We start from the raw sequence: 22,939 nt of genomic DNA on the forward strand, positions 1-22,939 counted from the left end.
GGCGGCCCGGTGAAGCCTCTCATTGGGCCGTTAAATCTATCAGGTGCAGGAGCTCCGAGAGCCGTTTGTCTAAGTTTGACCGAGGCGAGGAGGAGTGGGAGGAGGATGAGGAGGAGGTGGGGGGAAAGCATGTGGCACTTTTTCCTCCAGACTTCCTCCACAACAGCACGTTGCAGCTGGCACAACCGGGAGAGCTGCCGTTAAGAACCCCGTACGTTAAATAACGCCGCAACCAAACAGCGCAACACAACTGTAGTTCATTATAAATGCAAGAAAAGACAAGCAGACACATCTGATTGTACAGTTTAGAGCTAGTTTAAATTGGTTAAGTTTAGTTAAGTCCTGCCATCACAGAAAACATGAGGTTATTAAAAGCTAAAAAAAAAAAAAAAAAGGTGTCCCTTTAGCCTTAGTACAGTAGCGGGACGCGGATGGTTAGCATGGTTGGGTAAGATGTTTACAGATGTGCCGCATTCACGGCTCATGTTTTAACACGCCTGTGATAAAATGTAGGAACAGCTTCTCCTTCTTCGGCAACACCAAGTGCTCTTAAAAACGGTTCACCCTTAAAAATATACATGTGTAAAGTTAATATTTTATGTATTTAATATCACACACGGTCCAAAATGTCTAGATCTACATAAAAGAAATTCCAAAGAAAGGTGCACTTCCTACTGGGAACTATGCAAAATTTCAGGTTCCTACTGTCTATAGCTTTATCAAACAAAAAAACAATATTAAAAAAATGAAGGAATGAATGGGACTGAGTACATGTCAGCTCTGGTTAACACAGAATGATGGATGCTTGCAAATATGTTGATGTCTTATCTCTGACAGCCAAGTTGGAGGCCTGTAGAAACCACAGTTTTGCATGCAGGGGCCTGATATTTTAGTTACAGCTCATCAGAGCGCATTTTCATACAACTACAGTACAGTATTCCCCAGGTATGGCACTATGTACCAAATACTTTAACTTTCTTGTTATGTTCTCTCAAATTTTCCCTATATGATTTTTTTTAAATGCTCATACAGGGAAGGATAAGATTGTTTCAGAGGCAGAGCAGCATGCTTTAATTCAGCTACTGTAACCTCAAAGCCCAGCAGGAAGTTTTTCTCTGATCAAGAAGAGAGGCTGTGCGCTGGGTGCCATTACAAAACACACTGTATGTGTTGTAACTGATGCCAAACATACTGTAGACATTTTTTTTTTTAGTCATACTGAGAAAATGAGGAACAACACCAGATTTTTTTGGTAAATGACTGAGCTCAAGTGTTTGTCTGAGTAGTTTATTTAAAAAAAATATCATGATATAAGCATTTCTTAAAACACCCCTGCCTTCATCCCTTCAAATATTTTATTTTGAGGAAACCGATGACAGTGAGGACCTGAAATTTTGTATAATTCTTATTAAAAAATGCGCCTTTTTATTTTATTATTGGTTTTTGTTTGTTTATTGTTTTGTTTTGTTTTTTACCTGCAGTTCTTTTTGTTCCTTTTTTCAGTCAAATCTGAAATGGTCAGGTGGGAAGTCTTATGAATTGACGCTTGGTGTTGCACACACTATCAAAAGCTTGTTTTTGCCAACCAACAAACTTATAAATAACTTATAAAAGAAATTTAAAGATTGGCAGCAAACCACCTTTTTAAACCTCAGACAACAACCAGAAAGAGACTCAGGTGCAGTGTATGGCCAGTGACACTTGCACCTGAAGGTTAGTGTGTGCCAGCACTATAGCTCACAGGATGAGTACAATTAGGCAGATAAGGATGTCGCTTGGTTTTTAATTTCTGACATGAAAACAGTCAAATGTAAGTTAATCAGCAAGTTCTTCGTTGATAATTCAATAAGACAGCTCATCTGCTGATTGGCTGATTGCTGCTGTGTGTTAACTCAGTTATTAACTATTATTAAAAACTGTTTTTTTTTTCTCTCATCATTTGGTGTGACATTTATACTTTGTGATACACTTTTCATATGAGAGTGAGTGAAAAGTGTGACGCTACACTATTTCAGACATGTCAGCTGATCCATCCACCTTCTGGACAGGTCCCGGTCGATTGCAGGGCCTGCAGCCAGTTTAGAATCACTAATCAACCTAACACGCATGTTTTTGCGCTGTTTTGCACAGAAAGACCCCAGCAGGCCACTGGATTTGAACCCAGGACCTTCTTGCTGTGGGGTGACTCTGCTGACCACCTTAACTTTCAAACAGATTGCCTTAAATTGTCATCAAGCACTCTTTTGATGAGGTGTATAGCTTTTGCATTGTGTCCGTGGGCAGCAAAGGGTCCCCACGCTATAACACCACCATGACCACCATGCTTCATGGCTGAGGTTTTCATCCTGGAAAACTGTCTTTGGTCTTCATCAGGCATCAAGCGTTTGCCTACAGATTTAACAAACTAGTTTTGCTCTAAAGTTCTTTTTGGAGATTTGTTTCATAGCACGTCTCCCATGGAAGCCCAATCTGTGCCAGACTTTGATGCCAACAACTGCTTGCACATCCCTTGGTGAAGTGTGGGGGCTGAGGTTTCTGGCACAACTTCACCTTCTAAAATGTTCAGAGAGGAGCAGTTAAAACTCCCGTCTCGCTTTTAGACTAAGGAACAACTTTATTGTTTGACGTACGCATTTTAGCTGATGGCCTTGTATATATATACCTCCATCATACGTACCCGCCTGTTTGAAAATTGCTAGGGTGGCCAGTCCTGAACAAGTTTAAACTGTCTTCTCCACAGCTGGGGAATATATTTCAAACAGTTTCATTTCTCAGTCCATGAGTCCCCTTAGTCCATGGGGTCCAAACAGGAAACATGGGCCTGGGTTCCTGTCGGGCCACCTCCTGCAGGTGCAATGCATGTCGGGTGGTGGTCAAGGGCGGAGGCCTTGGTGGTCCGATGCCCAGCTATCGATGCTAACTGTTGGGACATGGAACCCTGGGCACCTCCTGAGTGAGGTGTTCTGGGCAGAGATCATGCCTCTCTGCTGGCCTGGGAATGCCTTAGTATTCATCGGATAAGCTGTAGGAGGTGGCTGGAGAGAGAGGTCCTGGCTTCTCTGCTTACGCTGCTGCTCCCACAACCTGGACCCAAATAAGGGGAAGAAAATAGATGGATGGAGACTCAGATATCCACAGCCCTTTCTGAAGACCTTGGTGAGCCAACACTTTGATAGTAAAAAGAAAAGCAGACACTAAACATCCAGTTTGAATAAGATGGGTGCCACGTGTAAATGTTAGCACTCCATGGATAGTATCACCCAAAAGCAGTGAAGCTGCTGAGTCTGCTAACTAACAGGACAAAAAAATCTAATTTTTAAAGTAATGCATTAAAATACCCTGCAGATGTTTACTCCTTTTGTTGGTCCACATACAAAAATGAGATAATTTTAGTTAAATCAGGCACGTGGTAAATTGAAATGGCAGCAGTGGCAGTGAAAAGCGTTTATAATCGGCCCCAGCGTGCCTCTCTCACATGATAAAAATTCACGGGACAAGTCACATGCAATGGAAGTGGTCATTAATTTTGGATCCTGCTGCTGCTGCACGTTCACTGAAGCCAAAGATTAAACTGAGTTGAGAATTTTATTATTGGAGGCTAATCAGACTGATCTCACAAAGATCCTAATTAGTGTAAGAAAACCATGAGTGAGTGTTTGAGCATGGATGTAAAATCTTAATGACTTTATAGTGTTTAAAAGCCACAGCTTCAAATTTAAGAGATACACTCTGGGTCACAAATCTTCAGCAGTTTATTTGTAAAAAGAGTATTTTAGTAAATCACAGTTATGCTAGAATAATGTCCAAATTATGACTCATTTATAATGTGAAATGTTATGTTTTGTATCATGTATGTGCTGTTATAGTGGTGAATGTTCATATTAAACATGGGAAAAGTTTCTAATTACTAGGCCATGTGTGCACAAATAATCTAAATGCTCAATTTGAAACCATTATTTCTTAGCTCTGTATGTCAAATAGGCAATCTCAGGGATATAATAGCTCCTCCCACCTGCTGTTCCAACCTTGTGTTTAGGTGGGACAGCCAGTCAGAAGAAAGATGGCTTTAAGGGAGAGGAGCTTGTGTCAAACAGAGGCCCAATATTTAATGTAATGGATCTACATTGTTTTTGTGCTTTTAGATGCTTTGATGTGGCTGTTCTGAGTTCCTGCCTCAGTCTGTGAGAGCACGCTGAGCTTTGCCATGTTTTGACTGCATTACCTGTATCCGGCTGAGGAAGACAGCGAGTAGAAGGAACAGAGAGAAAGGTGCATCAGTGAGTCGTATCTTTAGGCACAGCCGTGTTTGTGTTTTGACACCTTTAGAATTTGTAAAAGATGGATGTAGCCACAGTGCAGTGATGTTGTCCAGCAGTCAGGGAGATCCCGATGTGTGAGGTCTGAAGTTGAGCATTTCCACTGGTGAACTAAGATTTGGGCGTGCACAGGTAACTTCAAGCTTAGCTCCAGGTTTTAATTATTACCAAGACGAAGACTTCTTACTGCAATACATTGCCATGGTAACTTATCCTGCAGACTTCACTTCTCTGGAAAGTACCATCATTCCTGGGAAATGCCTCAGACCTCTGTCTACCATGTGACAAATTTACAGGTAAACAGCATTTAAGTTCTTATTTATATATTACATTACTTTCAGGTCATTAAACTGCACCAGGACTGCAGCCAAAGAAATAAAATAAACTTGAATGGAATAACCATAACCCATCACGTTCTTCTAGTGATACAAAGGAGTCTTGTTAACTTGCATGATGTGCGTGGGGTTTTTTTTTGCTTACTTTCCTTCCTAGCTTCAAATAGGTTTGACTTCAGTTTTACTGACCAAAAGACTTAAAATGAAAACACACACAGCTGTGTTTCTTTCAGCCTGGATTATGTGAATAACTTCACATTTTTGGGGGGGGGGGGTTCCTTTCTTTAAAAAAAATAAATAAATAAAAAGAATAAAAATTTAAAAAACCAACCCCCCCCCAAGAAAAAAAACACTCTGCTGCCAGTATGTTTGTAACTGCTCAGATGTTTCCAGCGTCAACCACTTCACGTGAATATGCCAATAGAGAGACTGATAAACAAATAAGATCACGTTGCCCGATTGTAAGGGAAAGTGAAGCCAGCTAAATGGCAATCCTGAATAAGATATTCCTATGTGTATTTGTGTCATCAGGTCCAAACATAAGCCAAGTGGTTTATCTAACCAATCACAAGGTCGTTTATCCTTTTTGACTCGAACTGGGACGAGTTTACAAAACAATCATTATGTTGTGTTGATTGCGACTCAAAACTAGCAACTGAGATAATAAACTCAGCAGGAAACTGTTTACCGAGCTCAAATAAATGTACTTACTTTGCACCCTCTGCTGGCAAAGAGAAAGAATGGGGGTTTAACACATCTGGACTGGTTTCACCTTTCATTTAAGACCACCTTTTATATACAGTTTATGTTAAAGACATCCACTACAAGCCCACCAGAGCCCGTTTCCCAAATTTTCTTTAAGACAAACAAATAAAGATTTAAAAATCAAAAAATAATATCAATGTTTCCATTTAATAAAATATATTTGCAAGCAAAATAAACTGACATTTCTGTTTTGTCACTCTGTTGTTTCTTAGCCAATTTTAATAAACAATTATTCAAGCAAACTTTTTGCCATGAGTGCGGCACTAACATGTTAATTACTCAACCAAACCAGACTTTAAAAAAAAAAAAAAAAAAAAAAAAAGTTATTGCAGCTGCAGAAACCTAAAGTCTCGTGTCTACTAGTCTCGTTTATTGGTTGTGCAGTCGTACATCTGTTCTCATCTGCCACAGTTATTAAAAGGGTCATTCAAGCTGCTATGTAGCTTTGCATTGCCAATGGTACAAAAGGGAAACATCAACTGAAAGTGGAATGGCTACACGAGAGAGCAAAAACAACCATCTTTTCATCAACTCATCAAAGTTTAGTACATACACATCTACAGGTGTAACAGTAGCAAGAAAGGAGCATGAGAGAAGCAGTCTATTAGGTTTTAAAAACTAGAATATGCTTAAAAAGGGATTTACTAACCACAGAGAAAGAAAAAGAAATACAATTCAAAATACTTTTTCAAAAAAAAAAAAAAAAAAAATCTTGAAGTGGCTGTGACTAGCAGCAGTATCAAAAGTCCCCTTTATTTAAAATTTATTTCCGCAATCAATTATTTCAAAGACTTTCAGCTCTGGGCTTAATTTACATGTTTTTGGCATCATGCTGCTCCTAAGTGAAACCCCAGAAGACAATTTTCCTCTTCAGTTTTACTAGACAGCACTTTCCTATTTACCAACGCTTCACTGATAAATAAGATCTGGATTTTAACACAGTGTGCATTATGTACAAAACAAAAACTAAACTTAAAAAACGATTAGGATGCCTTTGCAGATTTTGAGGTCTCATGAGCAGAAATGCATCCAGAATAGATTAGGTAATCTTGAAATGAACTAAATTGTGATTTCTGACAAAAGCAGGAGAAAACCCCCCCAAAAACAAACAAAAAGGGTAAGACACTCCTGTGAACTACAGCCACTCCAAAATGAACTGCCATGAGTTTTTGGTTGGTAAATCCTTATTAAAATTTTAAAAAAAACCAACAAACAAAAAAACAAAAACAAAAAACAAAAAAAAAACCAAAACAACCAACCCTCTCTTCTCACTCATCTGAGTCACATCGATACATGATTTAAAAAGCAAATCTTAAATTACAATAGTGATGCTTTTGTCTCTGGAGGACGTTTGTTATCCTAAATGCCAATAATTAAATTGAAGATTTAATAAAAGGGATGGGTTTTGTTTGTTTTTTTTCCTTTTTAAAAACAGGGTTGACCCTCACACCCATCACCGGTCCATCATGCTGAGGATCATCTCAGGAGTCAGGTCCCCGTTCGGAGGGGCTTCAGACAGCTGCCCCGCCTGTGCTACACCCTCTCCCTGGGACAGCTCCTCCATCTGGATGGTCGACTTCCCTTCACCAACCACCACCTCCTGTGCGGCCTCATTACCATCATCGTCTTGGTCAGCTCCAACTTCCTTCTTCACAATGATGTCGTCGACTTCTCCGGTGGTCTCGTCCTCCACACGGATGATAGCAGCCGCTGTTCAGGACAGTTTCAGGTCAGTGAAAAGACACGCCTTTTCAATTTGATACATTTGTTAAAAGGGTAGTTTGTTATATGTGAAAAATGCAACACTACACACTACGAGTTAAATGACATCATAAACTGTCACCAATTATACGCTTACTGTCTGGTTTGCTCTTTGGGGGGCGCCCACGCTTCCTCTTGACTGGTGGTTCCACTGGGGCTGGGATAGGGACAACAGATGGGGCCTGCTCCACCTCGATCTCAGTTAGCATATCTTCTTCCTCCTCTGCCTCATCAAGCTCACCTTCTATATTTAAGAAAAAAAAAAAAGAAAAAAAAAAAGAGGGAGGGGACAATAACTTGTTAGACTTGATCATTTTCTTGCATAGCCTTAAAAATCAAGATCCGCAACATGTTACATGTATCGCCAAAACCTCTTTGACAGGCTCCCAAATATTTACTTAAGACACTTTGATTATTTGCATATCAATTTCTCAAGCATTTGTGTATGAGACCTGTGTCGTCATCATCATCATCCCTCCTGGACTGCATCTTCCTCTTCCTGCCACGCCGTCCCTTTTTGGGTGGTGGAGTTCCGTTTTCTTCCAAAGTAGCGTCGCCTGTACAGTTGTCAGCATGACGCAGCATCGTGTTCTGTGGAGCAAACACAGAACCGTCACACCTCTGTGACATACACACAAACAACCCTCCCATGTGTGCACTGTTATCTCAGGGGTCAGTCCTACCCTGCGAGTGAATGTCTTGCTACATTTGTCGCAGACGAAGGCAGTGGGGATGAAGCTGGGATCGTGGTAACGCTTGAAGTGCATGTCCAGGAGCTGCTTCTGCCGGAAAGTTTTGTCACACTGGCTGCAGGCGAATGGCTTCTCCCCCGTGTGGGTGCGCTTGTGCATTATCATGTGGCGTTCCTGTCGGGTAACAGAACAAAAGACGTTTAACATTTGTTTAGCAGTAAAATAAACAGCAGGAGCATAACATACTCCAGCCCAACACAGACCTGTCTGCAGCAGTAGTCACACTGGTCACACTTGAAACGCTTCTCATTCTTGTGAGTCTTCTGGTGCTGAATGAGAGCATAGCGCTCATGAAACACAGCATCGCAGTAACGACATTTCTTCCCCGTCTCAATAAATGAATGCTGTTTTCTCAAGTGAACACCTAAGATGGAGACAAAGGCATGAAAATCCAGTTAGATAAATGTCACATTGCCTTGTTATAGAGATAAAAAACCACTTGAAATATTTCGTTTCCCCACACAGGTCAATCCCCTGACTGAGAGCAGCATAAGTTCTCCTTTAACCGTTCTTCTGCATGCAGTTTGAAGTAGAAATAGTCTCAAATCACTCACCAAGATCACTTTTACGTGCAATGACGGTATCACAGTGTGGGCAGTGAAACTTTGCCACATTCTCCGTGTGTTTCTGCAGGATGTGCATCTTCATGGTGCCACTTTGTGTAAAACGAGCATGGCAGATGTAGCACTCGTATGGCTTCTCACCTGCAACAGAAGAAGGCGAGTCAGCTACTCTCCTAAAAAAAAAAAACAAAAAACAAAAAACCTGGAGCTAAAACAGACTTTGACTGAAAATCTAAGAGGATTTTACCAGAATGTGTCCTCATGTGTCTCTTCAGCTTATAAGTGTCTCTGCTGGCATAGCTGCACAGACTGCACTGGAAGGGTCGCTCCCCTGTGTGAGAGCGGATGTGCCTTTTCAACTTGCTCACCTGGGAAAAGAGAGACACATTAGCCTTTATCCCATGGTATAGAGAGCAGGTTGATGCCCAATTAAATAACAAATATAAACTCACCTCGACACTGGAATAGTCGCACATGGAGCACTTAAAAGGCTTCTCGTGTGTGTGCTTGTAGCGACGATGACGCACTAACTCACCGCTGGTCACAAACGCCATGTCGCAATCTGTGCATTTATGTGGCCGAGTGCCTTTAAACGAAGAAGAAAATCAGAACTGTATATTAACTGCTGGTGTAGCTGAAATCTGAAATGCAACACTGGATGAAAAGGAGATAAATGTCCACTAAATTTTGCAGTAATAATAAGTAAACACGGAAAGTTTACTTCCTTGCTCACGAAGTCAATCCAGCAAATTGTTTCAGTTTCTGTAATTTCTCCAAATACCTGTGTGTGTGTTGAGGTGGTTTCTCAGCAGTGTGACTGTTCTGAACGCTCTCCCGCACAAGTGACATTTATGCGGCCTCTCATCTGTGTGGCTCTTCATGTGTCGGTCCAGGTTAGAGCGCCGTGGGCAGGTGTAGCTGCACAGCTCACACTGGAAAGTCTTCTTAACACCTGGACACGTAGAGATGTTCAATTTAGCACTGAGGGAAAATAAAATCCCTTGCAAGTTTTCATGCAACTTAATCAAAGGCTAACCTTTCTTCTTGATCTTTGTGGGCTTAGGGGGCTTCATGTTGCCCACAACCTTCTCAGCATTAACCTCTGACAGTAGCCCCTCCTGCTGCTCTTCCTCAAAGTCGTACACGGAAACATCCATGTCACGATCGCCTTCTGCATAGCGCAGGCGACTCTTCTTTCCCTTCTTCCCTTTACGGACAGCGGTAATAGGCTGGTAGTCGGGGTCCTTTGTCCACTCTGGGTCGTCTTGTGGGGGCACAGAGGTCTCCACCTCTGCTGGCTCTTCATCCTCCTCTTCCTCCTCCACCCTTGTCCCTTGGAGCTCCTCGTGGGCTGCCTGGAGCTCCTCCTGCTCTACAGTCTCCACTTCACCATTTGCACCCACTTTAACCACCTAGTGTAGGAATATGACAAATGAAGCCTACTGGAACAAGGACTTCACTGAAAATCAAAGACAATCAAAAGCACCGGGTAGCCTCGAGTCATTTCTTACCTGGAAGCCCTCAGGTAAAGGAAGAGTGTGACAAATAACTGGCTCTGCATCCTTGTTAGCCGCTGACGTCTCAACGTAAGTAGCCTGGAGCCCGTCTACAGTTGTAGTTGTGACAGGTACCTGCACGAGCTGAAGCTGACCCAGACCTAATGCTGCACCTGCTTGCTCCTCCATGTTCACCACCTGTGAAGAGAGACTGGACTTTACCATTTGATGGCAAAAATAAAAGACCGGACATAAATAATCTGGCAAAAAAAAAAATTTAAACCGTGGTCTTTACAAACCTGGAGCGTGATGATCTGGCCCTCATCTCCACCTGAAACTGTCATTGTGCCGCCTCCCTCCAACACCTCTGTCTTCATTTGTAGCAGAGTTGGATCGAGAGCATCCATCACCATCATCTCCATGTTACCAGCAACTTCACCCTGTGTCAAGGCCTCTCCACCCTCTGGCAGGACCTTTCCATCCGTCGCCTGAGCGGACTCCATGGAAACAACCTCGGCCTCCATGGCAATAGGCCAACAAATGCGCTAAACAGAAAGAACGAGAAAATCTTTAGCGAAAGAAAAGACTGATGTGATGGAGAATTGTTTGTAACCAAAGAGTGATCTTTTTTTTTTTTTTTTTTTTGATCCCCTCCTTTTCCTTTGCCCTCTGGCTAAACTGAAACAACTGGATGGCTTTCAGTAAATCCAGACATGTTTAGACCAGATGATGAAAGCACCTAGATTAACTGAACAAACAATATATATTAAAAAAAAAAAAAAAAAAAAAATCCTTGTATCAATATTTGCCTGTGGGCTGAAAACATTCCCAGTGTTTGGTTTTCCTTTTCCTGAATGTGCAGTATGACAAAAAGCGCTGCCAGCAGAATACAAAAGTTTTCCATTTCCAGGATATTAATTACACCCATTTTAACTGGCAACTTTAGAGAAAAACAAAAATAAAACAGTTTTGTGTGTAAAACTGTCCACAGTTTGGTGTATAAGCCAAAAAAGCCCCAAAACAAACTCTGTCTTTACTTGGAGTTGATGTCAGATAAGCAGCACGTTTTGTTTTTTTTTTTAAATTAATTTATTTATTTTTTTAAAGCTTAGCAAATAAAACAAAAAAAAACACCTCCACTAAGGGTGAGTGTTGCTTCATTTTCACCAGGGCCAACAACTAGTAATAGATTTAATGCCTCAACCCAACATGTTCTTTGTTTTCATTTATTTTGTGCTTTCTCATCTGAACATACATACCAAACACTGCTCAATGCATTTTGTACAAAGTATTTTAAGGTTTTTCATTGGTCACCATATGTGGAGGGGACAGCTAGCTGCAGTTGTGTGTGATGACAAGAAACCTTGTTTTTAGTTAAAGGGTTCCACATAAAGTACTTATTCAAATAGTTTAAACGTGAAGAAAAGCTCTCTTCAGCTGATCAGATGGGTTGTTCTACACACGGACAGCACAATTAAGAGGCTACAATGAAAGCTGTCAGTATTCAGATAAACTTTAAGTTGTCCACAGTTTTAAATGTGCAAGCTGTAAACGGTACACTAGATTTATTTTACAGTTTTATTTATAATGTAAAACAAATCGATTAATAAATTATGCTATAGTTTTACAGGTTAAGCTCCTGGGATTTAGATTTGCTTTTTGTGAGTCAGTAAAAGTATAAGAGGGACCAATAAAAGTCTCATCTCCTGGAGTACTAAAAACGATCATATTTAGTCTCTTTACACTAAGCAAGTACAGCCATTACGCAATGACACCTCGCACAAGCCAGAGTTCGAGGAGTCTGGGTCATGTAAACTAGCACCTGAGCCAGAGTGAAACTCTGGTGAACGATGCAGTAATCGTAATCGTTTTTAATAACTGCGATGCAAATGTTTAAAAGAGTCTTCATTCCTGCCTTCCAGTGGTTATCTGCTTTGGCTGAACGCTGATGGGTTTTGACTGTGAGCCAGTAGCAGAAATCACATTTAGTCCGATGCTTCAGGAAGCATTTGTTCGCTTGTGTGTGTGTGTGTGTTTTTAAATCTAAAAACCCGTTCTCCTCCATCCTGTTGTTATCAATTCATGGGACATCGTTTAAAGGATGATGTATAGTTTAATAAGCAAAATAAAACTACTTAAACACAGTCTCGTGTTAGTTGGTTAACTCGGGAGGCGCGAGTACGTCTGAAAACAGGAAACAAAGGGCACGATAAGATGGACGTCAGGCCTGAACAAACTTAAAACAGAAACACCAATAAATACAGCCATCCCTGTGCACATACATCGAAATATCGGTCAAAAACCAACAAAATGCTCAACTGAGACAGGGAGTTACATTTTATAGACGGATTTAGTGCATTTTAGATAACGATAGAGGGAGACAAACACCCCCCGCCAGCCGCCTGGCCGGTAAGCCCTACCGTGACACCTAGAGGCCGGTGACGGCTCCTACAAAAACGTTTCCGCGTTTGGAGGCAAAGTAAAAGCTCTACTTACTCCGGGTTTCTTCCTTTCCTCGTTATGTTCGCTTGGAAGCTCAGCGCCTACAGTAGCTCCTTTCAGTCCCGCAGCGGACAGCGGTATGTGCTCCGCGCCGGGCTAATAATTTTCTCCCGCTTTGGAAGAGTGGGCCTAACATACAAAATGGCGGCCTATAAGAGCTACTGCGCCTGCGCAACTAGGTGCCCGGGGAGTAAAGAGGAGGGATCGGGATGTTGCTGTGGGTGATGGGCGCCAGATTTGAATTCAGGCGTGGGCGTGGCAACCACGGAGACGGTTATTAAAAGGGAGAGGTTATTGATTAGGTTTCTGATCTGCTATCAGTTTTTTTCCATTGGGGGTGACCTTTAAACATTCAACAGCATCGAGTCAAGATTAGGAATAACCTTTGCTGGATTAAAGCAGTTCATCAATTCAACCACTGGAGGGCGGCATGAAAGTGTCAAGTAGGGGTTTACAACACGCACACACACACAAATGAAGTCGTGAGTGATAATTAGCTGCATAGTGTATGTAAGATGAAAAGATTTGAGCCTATTTAGAAGGTTGCCAAGGGAAAGTGAGCTCCTGGACCCTAGGTTTTACGGCTTTTCAATTATAGCCCACCATTAATTATTTGGTTCAAAGGTTTTTTAGTTAACTAAAACCAAACTAGAAACAATAACTAGGTATAAAATATTTAAGTCATATGAAATAAAATAAAAAGCAGCTAAAATTAAAGGGGAAATCTTTTATTTTAGCCTGTGTTTATTAAGACTTGGGACTGGGACCTGAAACTAAACAAAATTAAGAACAAAAATTATACATGAGATAAAAATAAAAGTAGCTAGAACACGAAAAACTACCATACCTATGTCTTTATTTAGGAATAGACAGAATCTAAGAAAAAATAACACCAAATAAACAAACAAAAACAAACATTTTGCAACTAATTAGGTTAATTAGACCCATGATTGGGTATAAAAACAGCATCTTAGAGAGACAGAATTTCTTAGAAGAAAAGATGGGCAGATGTTCACCAGTCTAGAATAAACTGTGTCCACAAACTGTGGAACAATTTCTGAAATTTTTTCCTCGATTTAAAATTGCAAAGACTGTGAGTATGTTATCATCTACAATACATATTATCGTCACAAGATTCTAGGGACAAAGCTGGAAATCAGTACTGGATTCCTGTGATTTTTGGGGCTCTCGGGCAGCACTCTTTTAAAAGAAAGAATGATTCTGTCATGGAAATCACTGCATGGGCTTCCAGAAATGATTGGATGTGAAAATAATTCCCTGGTCCTCCAAAAATTCAGGTTAAAGTTCTATCACACAAAGAAGAAGCCAAATGTGAACATAAAATAGAAACATTGCTAAAGCTCATTTCAAATGGACTGAGGTAAAGTGGAAAACTGTTCAGTGGTCAGACAAATCAAAATTTGAAATTCTATTTTTAAAACATGGATGCTGGATTCTCTGGGCAAAATCATGCAACTCCTGCTTGTGTGGTGCATTAGTGTCTATGACACTGACGGCTTTCACATCTAAAAAGACACCATCAGTCCTGAGCAGCAACACATGCTCCCATCCAGAGGACGTATTTTTTAAGGAAGGCCATGCATATTTCAGCAAAACAATGTTAAATTCCATACTGCAGCATTTACAGCAGCATGGTCTCATAGTAAGAGTTCAGGTGCTGAGCTGACCTGCCCGCAGTCCAAACTTTTCACCATCTGACAACATTTGGACCATCATGAAGCTGAAAATACAACAAAGACAGCTCAGAACTGTTGAGCTGATAGAATGTCTTGATGCATGCTCAATCACCCAGGTAAGTAAATATCCAAAAGTTGATTCTGTTCATCTGGACGTAGCGTTTTGTGGGAGAAACTTTTTGTCACTCATCCAAGTAACTTCTTCAGTCTCAGCTGACTGCAGTTTTCCCCAATCTTATAAACAGTACATTTGCATAATGACTGGAACCAGCCCACTGAAGGAACAATGGGCTGGGAGCTCAGTTCCTTAATCTTAATTATGCAAATTCTCATGATCATTGATCAACAACCACTGACCAAAACCCACTGATTAAAGCCCACTGATCAATGGCCATGAGCTGATAGAATCCTATAACAGACAAGAGACGGCAAACGTCTCCCCAAAGTCCAACATCTGGTCTCTTGAGTTCCCAGATGTTTACAGACTTCTGTGAGAAGAGGAGGATGCTTCAGAGTGGTAAACATAACCTTGTCCCATTTATTTTGAGACATGTTTGCCATCCCGTTCAAAATGACCTTAGTTTTGTTCTTCTTAAAATGGTAAAAGCGTCTCTGTTTAAACAATTCAGACTCTTGCTTTCTGTTTTTATTTAATTTTACAGAGACTCCCAACTTTTTGGAAAGTGGGGTTGTAAAATAAAGATATACAAAAGCACTAAGTGTGGAAAAATGGCCCATTTGACTGTGTTTATGTTTACACAGATATGTAGCTCATATAAAGCAATACTGTACAAGCTAGTCAAAGGAGAGCTATTCATTTTATCTCTCTGGGGCCTATAAAAGTCTTAACTGCCTTGATTACTAGGTACTGGGTTTCCTTTCATAATTTTTATTTGTATTTAAACCTTAAAAACATTGAGCTGAAATGTGCAGTTTGTGTTAAGACAAGCAGAAAATCGATTGCTGGAAAAGCTGAAAACATACATTATTTTCCATTTTCACATGAGTAATGATGCAAATGATTAACTGTCCTCAACTGTCAGCTACTTGTCTAATAATTAAGACTCACAGTTCTTTATAATCTGTCACAGTTTGGGGAATTTACCATGTTTTGAAGATCTGACTTGGCTGCGTTCAGCTGGCAGACAAATGCTGTGCAGTACAGTAATTACCTTTTAAATGTAATGCATTAAAAGCTTAACATTTCTTGAAATAGAAGTTCAAATACCTCCGACATTATTTGTGAAAGTCAGTTACACGTGATCACTTGATCCCCTTGTTTGTCCTGAGCATTTCTGGACTGGCGAAGTTTCTCCAGACAACCTGCTGATTAGCTGAAATTGTAATCTGAGCACTGCAGGTTTTATTTGATTTTTGCCAGCATAATAAAATTCATAGAAGTTTCAAACACAGGCGAGATCTAAATAACTAAGTTACTTCTAGGTTACAGTAACCTGCTGTAGGTCTGTTCTCATCATCTCTCTAAAATAGATGATGATCATGTTACTTCATGTGGAAAACCTGACCTTTGTTCATAAATGGAAAACAAGTTGTTTGTGGGTTGTTATTTTGGAAAAGAAACATGAGCTCCATGTAAATATCAGCCCTGGTTTTGATTATCAAATATTCCAACCAGGAAACCAAATTCCCATGAAACCTGCAACTCGGGTCCTTTGGAGAATATGCAGCATGATTAAGATGTATGGAAACTGCTGCTAAGGGTGTGTGCCTTATTTAATGGTTCAGGAGCAAGTCTTAATTTTTGAAACATAGGAGAGAACAGTGACATAACAGTAAGAGAAGAGCACAGCGATATAAACAGTGAAATACGTGTAAAAGAGACTGTGTGTGTGAGGAACTGTTGTGGGGGCGTGCACAACTCTATTCAGCTCAAAAGCAAACATTTGTGAAGGAGAGAGGATAAAAAAAAGGAAAAGAAAGATAAGAACTACAAAAAAGCTGATTAAAACGTGTTTTAGATGTTTTAGACGAAAGGAGAAAATAATAATTAGAATTTGGGTAATTTTAGGGTCTGTGTGTGTATACCACACACCCGATATAACTATATATATAACTATGATATAATGATGAGAGTACACTTTTATACGCTAGAGAGATAAATATGCACAGTGCATAAACACCGGGCTTTTAAGATAACTTAATCCTGTCACCACATGCAGGAGAGGTCGAGTAAAACACAGGCGTTACACTAAATGCATGCAATATGAAGTTTTTCAGAGCGGGTCAGTCTGTCACTTATAGCTTCTTTTCCGCATATAAAATTAATTATTAATTTATTACGTAACCACAGTAAAACATTTTGTGCACTCAGCCTTTTCACACTGGAGTAAATCGGTGCATCCATGCATGTGCCGTTCATGGGTGAGGCTGCAGGGATGAAGCAAATGTTAGTGTGGTCACTTTATCCCTGCCTCCTTGTTTTATCACCATCTTTTTTTCCCGTGGTATTCCTCTCACAGAGGGGAGGGGGGCAGAGAAAGGCTTGGTTCTGTTGTCAGATCTGTCAGTCTCGCCACCCCGGCCCCTCCCACCTCAGCAGAGGCATTACATACTGCCGCTGCTGCTCGTGCTCTTAGCAACGGTGCCTCGGCAACAGAGCCACGGCAACAGAGCTCCACGGCAACAGCGTGCCGTGTGTCTCCCCAATGGAGCTGCCATTGGGCGGACCGGCGCTCAGGCACTACACCCAGAGCAGACCGAGACCTCACCGACAGAAACTGAACTATCGTCCCAGCAGACCGCAGGTACTGTGCAGGAGGATCAGGAAGGTTTCTGTAAAAATGGAGAGTGAGGGAAAGGTGTGTGTGTGTGTTTGAGAGAGAGAGAGAGGAGGGAAAATGGAAGGGAGGGAGAGAGGAGAGATGGAATAGGGTACAGAGGGGAGAGGCAGGGGGAAGGGAAGGATGGAGGGGGAGTTCTGTAAAAGATGCCTGGTCCCTGGCTTGAATTAGGCAGTGCCATTGTACCGGTCACCGGCTGCTTGAGGAAGCCAATGAAATCTGCCTCTGTGAGAGTGGGCGCTCGTTTTCTTGCTTTCTCTTTAAAAAAAAGGAAAAAAAGAAGCCATTCAGTTTCTTCATGTGATCGTGTAAAATATGTGTGTGAGCTCATCCGTTTTCCACTGAGCTGATCACGCTGTCACAGAGCTATTAGGCTGCAGACATTCAGTCACTCCCTTGGAGACAAATGGCCTGGGAGACAAAATTCAAGCAATTCCCCTGACAGGATATCATGTAACGGTGACTTCGGCTAAATTTGCCTTCTGGACTCGAGCCTCCCCCGACTTTCGTTGCTACTTGTGGGCACAGATGTTAATGTGATCAGGACGATGCGGCTCCAATTTTGATATCACGTTACCTATATTGGCAAAAATGAGTTATGTTGCTTCCATTCAGCGTTTAAAAAATCCAATGACGACCCCCTCCCACTCCACCCCCCAGCACCCATTGTACGTTTCTGAGCAACTAAGTCCAGGGAGGCCCGGATCGTAACATAAATGGATGAGAGAATCAAAACTAAAATACACCTATAGAGGCATGAGGAGTGCCAGGAGTGTGTGGGTTTTCAGAAGTGATGGTTATGTAATGTAAAGTTACATGCTGTAAGATGCAAGTTGTTCCTTGTTAGTTTGTTTGATCCGTGGTGCAAAATATGTGATTTCTGTGTGTGTGTGTGTGTGTGTGTGTGTGTGTGTGTGTGTCCGGGGGGTAATTAGGAGACAATAATCGAGAGTGAAAATGAAGTCCTTGAGCTCATGGGGCGTGTGGATGAAGGAGTTGAAGAGTTCTTTACTAAGAGAGTACTGCCTGCTGATACACTGTGAGTATCACGGCACACAAATTAGCCCCTTCACGTTCACCCCGTACAAGTGAATAGACCTTAAACCAAGACATACAACTCTTTGTACAGGAAGCAGCAGAATGAGGAATCTATCACAGTGCACGAAGTGGCTCCTGCCAGCTCTGTCCCTTGTCCGGCCCCAACAAAAACCCTCCGGAGGAAGCTGGGTGATTTCTTTACGCTCAAAAAGAAGCGAGGTTTGAAATCAGAGCCGAGCCACGAGGGGCGTCCCAAAAAGGCCTCCATCGCTGATCTCATTCGCCCTCTCAGGGAGGTTGCCAGATCCGAGAAAGACAAAGACAAAGACAGAGTGAAGGAGCACGACAAGGAAAATGAAAAGGAGAAAGCAAAAGAGGCTCCCACTGCTGTTTCTGGAGAGCCAGCTGTTCAGGAGACACCTGTTTCTGGCGCTCCGCCGCTGAGGGGCGAAGCGGTGCCTCCCCGCCGAGCTCTCAGAGAGGGGAAGTCCCAGTCTCTCATTTTGCTCTCTGGCTCAGCAGCAGCGGGGTCGACCAATGCCAGAAACACAGCAAAGGTTGGTGTTGCTAGAGTTAATGCCTGTTTTTTTTAGTCTTTTTCATTAGTGGATAAGAACTAAAAAGCATCATTGGTTTGCTGCTGCTGCTTTCAGAAACAATTTGAAGGCCAGAATAGCTTTGAACAGAAGCTTCATCTCATGCTTCAGCGTATTGGAGTTTCCAAACCCCTGCCAGGAGAGACACAGGTTTGCACATCTGCATGTCCTAATGTTGTTATGGATACCTTGGAGATCTTAAAAAGTACTAAATGCTCCTTTTATTCATGTAGGATCAAGAAGGAGAGATGAAAAAGGCCGAGTCTGAAGGTATGTGCCTTTATCTGTGAGACGTTTAATAGTCTTCTCAGCTCCAGCGTAGTATTAATGAGGCTAAATTAATCTTTGAAGTCTAGGGATTTGTGTCAAAAGGAGAGGCTTCTCAACGTGGATCAGTTCTCCAATAAAAAGATTTAATATCTGAGGGGCTTCGCTGATAAGCCAAGCAGGAGTGTGTGGTTCTTTCAGTCTATTATAGGGCCATTAATTCCTGTGGTAAAATGATTTTTGCCCTTCAGGTACCATCATTGACAGTAAACCCGAGCCACCTCCCACTTTCTCAAAACCTCGAACGATGTCTGCGTCATCAGGTAAAATGATGGTTTACGCTCTCATGTGTACAGAGTACAGTACGTGAACCATTTTCACGTTTATTTTGCTTGCTCTTTAGACACGAGGCATCAGATTCGGGCAAGTGTGTCAGCACACGAAGGAGCTGGGAAACCCGCTCTGCTTCCAAAGCCGGTTATCAAACCGGCACCACCCCCCACAACATCTGGCCGCAACACACCTGAGAACGAGCTGGCCCAAATACAGGAAGCAGAGACACACACGCCCACTAAACTCAGCCCAGCCGCGGTGCCGTCACCTCCGGCCATCACTGCTCCCGCTGCACCCGCTGCACCGACAATCTCGAACGCGGTCCCCGACTCAACCGACTTTGAAGTTCCCCCTTCAAGTACTGTAACTCCCTCACACGCAGATGTATGCACTGACTCCCCCGCAGCAACCTCCGTCCCCGAAACTACAACCACACCCACAGAGCCCCCGCCACCGCATCAGTTACCCCACCTCCTCAGAGTCTGTTACTCCGAGCCTCGCTGTCATTTCCAGCTCAGCAGCAACAGTTGCCGGGCCTTCCATTACCACCTCGGAAACTGTTTCTGCTCCCAGTCACGAAAGCTCAGTTTCCACGGCGTCAACAAATCTGTCAGCCAAATCGACTTTGCCAGAGCCAAATGGCGTTCTCTCAGTTGATGTTGCTCCTGCTGCTGGTGGTGATGCAGCTATTTCTGTCACCACCACAGCTTCTGCGCCCTGCACCAGCGTGTCAGATGTGCCGCCGGGCCTGTCTACCACCACCATCAGCGAAGTCAGTCATGAACCGGCTTCAGTCACATCCAGTAGCTCTTTAACATTAGTCACTATGACTACATCGCCTCCCTCTGACTCAAGTGATGTAATTACAGTAACAATTTCACACGACCCCACCTTTACCGCTTCTTCCACCATGGTCTCTGCTGCCCTTCCTCCTACCACCTCAGCACCTTCTACCACTCCTACAGCTCAACCTCAACCCCAATTATCCATTGACTCCATTAACTCAGCTTCTTCTTCTACCGTCATTCACCCAGCCACTACGTCCGTTCCCTCCACCTCTTCTAGTGAAACAAACCCTACAGACACCACTTCCACTGCTACCAGTCTGAACCGAGCAGAAACCACCTCCACCGCTAGTTCATCAACCACCGGTGCAATTAGCTCCCCACTCACGACTGGGTCAGACCCACCTTTTCCCAACAATGTTGACGCTAAGCTCACACCAACTATCTCTAGCCCGCCCACTACCGATAACACAAGTTCTGCTGCACCACCCGCTAGCGATAGTCCAGGCCAAGATAACGTCATCCAGACATCTGATGAGAGATCCGGTGTAGGGCCTGCAGAAAAAGGCACTGGTGAGTTTTAGGCTCTGCTTGTGATCTTTGTATGTAGGTGCATGGTGAATGGTGTGTTTTATGATATTGTTTTTCTTTCAGCAGCAGATGGGGAACAAAAGAGCAAAGTACTTGAGGCAGACGAGAAGAAGGAAGTGGTTGACAGTCAGAGCCAGAGTGAGAAACCAACCGTGGCTCCGAGTGAACCGACAACGAAAGAAGAGCAGGGAGAAAGTGTGAAAGCTGAAGCAGACACACCGGCTGAACCTGCAGCAGGGGAGGAGGGTGAGCGCTGCACAGAGGAAGCAGTGATAGTGGGTCAAAAGCAAGAGGAAACTAAACCAGTGAGTGATAAGTGAGGAAAAAAAGAAAATGCTAAACACGGGACCAACTACTGTGACGGAGGAGGGGGCAGGAGAGGCCACAGTAAAGGGTGAAACAGAGGGAGGGGAATGATGATCCATGGCACTTCCTACAGGGACCACCACATCACAGCAGCACACCACAAAGGGTGGGCCACTGGACCAAAGAACTGAGATCCCCTCGGTGTGACGTAATCAACAAATCCAGCAGTGTCTTTGTCCTTTTTTTAACTTATGTTTGAGGTTTTGCATTGCACGTGTGATTATGTACCATAAGACAATTATTGTGGTAAAAAAAAAAATACACAATGTTTACAATAGATGGATAAGAGACATAGTTATGACTATTAAACGGAGTATTGAACTGACTGTGTGAAATCATTACTTTGAGCAGCTTCACCTCAGCTTTTTGTGGAGGTTTTTCCCACATCTCACAATAATCCTCAGCCTCGATTATGGCCACACACACTGACAGATTTTAATTTGATCATAAAAGAGCAACTTTCATCTGCAGAGAATGAAAGTTTGATAATGTTGTTATTTTTATTAAAGTCAAATGCCTTTTATTTTAGCTAATTTATTTGTAAAAGAGTTGTTATTAAAGATAAATGGTAATGTTTAAAAGCCTAATTAAACGCATTTCATAGCTGGGCCTTTTTGAAACTGGTCTTCCAGTTATCATCTTTCAATAAACAACTCTGGTACACAGAGTTGTCATACATCTGAAAACTCAGTCATACATATGAAATAGTATTTTCCTTTTCATTTCTATGAGGCAGACATTTCCAAGAGTTTCCTTTTTTTCATCGGACTACATTTAACCACTGAACATCTGTGCGAGTTGTGTATTATCAGGAAAGGTGTCACCTTTTGCATGTCAGCTAACTTACATAACAAATTTCATCTCTCGGTTTCGTGCTACCGATTTTGCACATGTATACAATGGCTGAGGACTTTTTTTTTTTTTCAAAAAACATTACATGATTGCCGGTATGCAGAAACTACATGATGAAAGGCCTGCAGGGTGAAAGGAAACCGTTTAAACACAAAAAGTCTTACTTTAGGTGCACGGGATATACAAGTTCAATATAGTGGGTTAATACAAGCGTTAATACAAAGTAGAAATGAAATGCATTTGTTGTAATTTAGAGGCGTTTCTCCTTTGATTTGACTGTGCAGAGCTTCTGATTGTGGATTTCTTTTTGCATCAGATCCAGATCCCTGGTAACCCACAGGGGTTCTGCCCATATTACCCCCCCCCCCCCCCCCCCCCCCCCGCCCCCAAGCATAAAGGGGGGATGTTTGCTGGGCCTGTGGTCTTCCCCTTGTCCTCCTGTTTTGCAGATCAATATTCAACATCCTCTGTCCTGTATATCCACAATTCCTCCTCTGCACATGTCCAAACTGTCTTCAGCCTTGCCTCTCAAACCTGACCTCTCCCTCTGACATACCAATTTCTAATCTTAACTATTCTGGTCAGTCCCAGTGAAAATCTGAACATCATCTTTTTTTGTCAGTGCCACTGTCGCCACACCATATATCAAAACAGGTCTCACTACCATCCTGTAAACATTCACTTTCACTTTTGCGGCTAGCCTTCTGTCACAAATAAACCCCTGACACTCATCTCCACCTTGTCCCTCCTGCTTTCACTCTCTTTTTCACCTCCCTTGTGCATTGTCAGTTGCTTTGGAAGGTTGACCCCTGGCATTAAGACTCATCCACTGTCACTACCTCTGCTCCTTGCAGCTTCATTGTTAAATCTGTCTCTCATCCATTCACAGCTATTCTGTCTCGCATCTACCAACTTTTATTCCACCTGCTCTCTTTCACCTGCTCCCTACTCTCACTACAGATCCACAGTGTCATCTGCAGACATCATATTCCATCATAGCCTGATCTCGTCTGTATTCTCAGAGTATACTCCTGATGAAATCTCATCCCCACCTTGAACCCATCTGTTCCTGTCCTGCACCACCCACACATACTTCTGACTCATGCCTTTCGTATACAATACA

The 22,939-nt window shown here is 42.4% G+C and overlaps 2 protein-coding genes across 2 annotated transcripts; one reads left to right on the top strand and one right to left on the bottom strand.

The window, feature by feature from the left end:
* Window positions 1–5,544: 5,544 nt before the first annotated feature.
* LOC100707703 (transcriptional repressor CTCF) lies at window positions 5,545–12,654 on the bottom strand. The gene is made up of 13 exons (XM_005467093.4): window positions 12,485–12,654; window positions 10,288–10,533; window positions 10,004–10,186; window positions 9,529–9,904; window positions 9,274–9,444; window positions 8,945–9,078; window positions 8,740–8,860; window positions 8,484–8,633; window positions 8,133–8,293; window positions 7,861–8,043; window positions 7,630–7,768; window positions 7,275–7,421; window positions 5,545–7,126 (listed from the first exon to the last, which is right to left on the bottom strand). Exons 2-13 carry the CDS (start codon window positions 10,510–10,512, stop codon window positions 6,870–6,872), a joined length of 2,247 nt encoding a protein of 748 aa, XP_005467150.1. The 5' UTR covers window positions 10,513–10,533; window positions 12,485–12,654; the 3' UTR covers window positions 5,545–6,869.
* On the top strand, window positions 6,877–21,289 carry LOC102081892 (capping protein, Arp2/3 and myosin-I linker protein 2). The gene is made up of 8 exons (XM_025906572.1): window positions 6,877–7,145; window positions 17,924–18,027; window positions 18,118–18,583; window positions 18,680–18,772; window positions 18,856–18,892; window positions 19,141–19,212; window positions 19,293–20,580; window positions 20,662–21,289. The coding sequence occupies exons 2-7, from the start codon at window positions 17,963–17,965 to the stop codon at window positions 19,877–19,879; spliced, it is 1,320 nt and encodes a 439-aa protein (XP_025762357.1). The 5' UTR covers window positions 6,877–7,145; window positions 17,924–17,962; the 3' UTR covers window positions 19,880–20,580; window positions 20,662–21,289.
* Window positions 21,290–22,939: the final 1,650 nt, after the last annotated feature.

This window comes from Oreochromis niloticus, linkage group LG1 (assembly GCF_001858045.2).
Source record: "Oreochromis niloticus isolate F11D_XX linkage group LG1, O_niloticus_UMD_NMBU, whole genome shotgun sequence".
Taxonomy (NCBI): Eukaryota; Metazoa; Chordata; class Actinopteri; order Cichliformes; family Cichlidae; genus Oreochromis; species Oreochromis niloticus.

Bases quoted from the DNA above. Each gene is read 5' to 3' on its own strand.
- LOC102081892 (XM_025906572.1), top strand. From the start codon at position 17,963: ATGGGGCGTGTGGATGAAGGAGTTGAAGAGTTCTTTACTAAGAGAGTA. The intron at 18,028-18,117 runs GTGAGTATCACG...CTCTTTGTACAG, and splicing joins GTACTGCCTGCTGATACACT to GAAGCAGCAGAATGAGGAAT. The intron at 19,213-19,292 runs GTAAAATGATGG...CTTGCTCTTTAG, and splicing joins AACGATGTCTGCGTCATCAG to ACACGAGGCATCAGATTCGG.
- LOC100707703 (XM_005467093.4), bottom strand. From the start codon at position 10,512: ATGGAGGCCGAGGTTGTTTCCATGGAGTCCGCTCAGGCGACGGATGGA. The intron at 8,634-8,739 runs GTAAAATCCTCT...CTTCTGTTGCAG, and splicing joins ACACATGAGGACACATTCTG to GTGAGAAGCCATACGAGTGC. The intron at 7,769-7,860 runs GTAGGACTGACC...TTTGCTCCACAG, and splicing joins GCAAGACATTCACTCGCAGG to AACACGATGCTGCGTCATGC.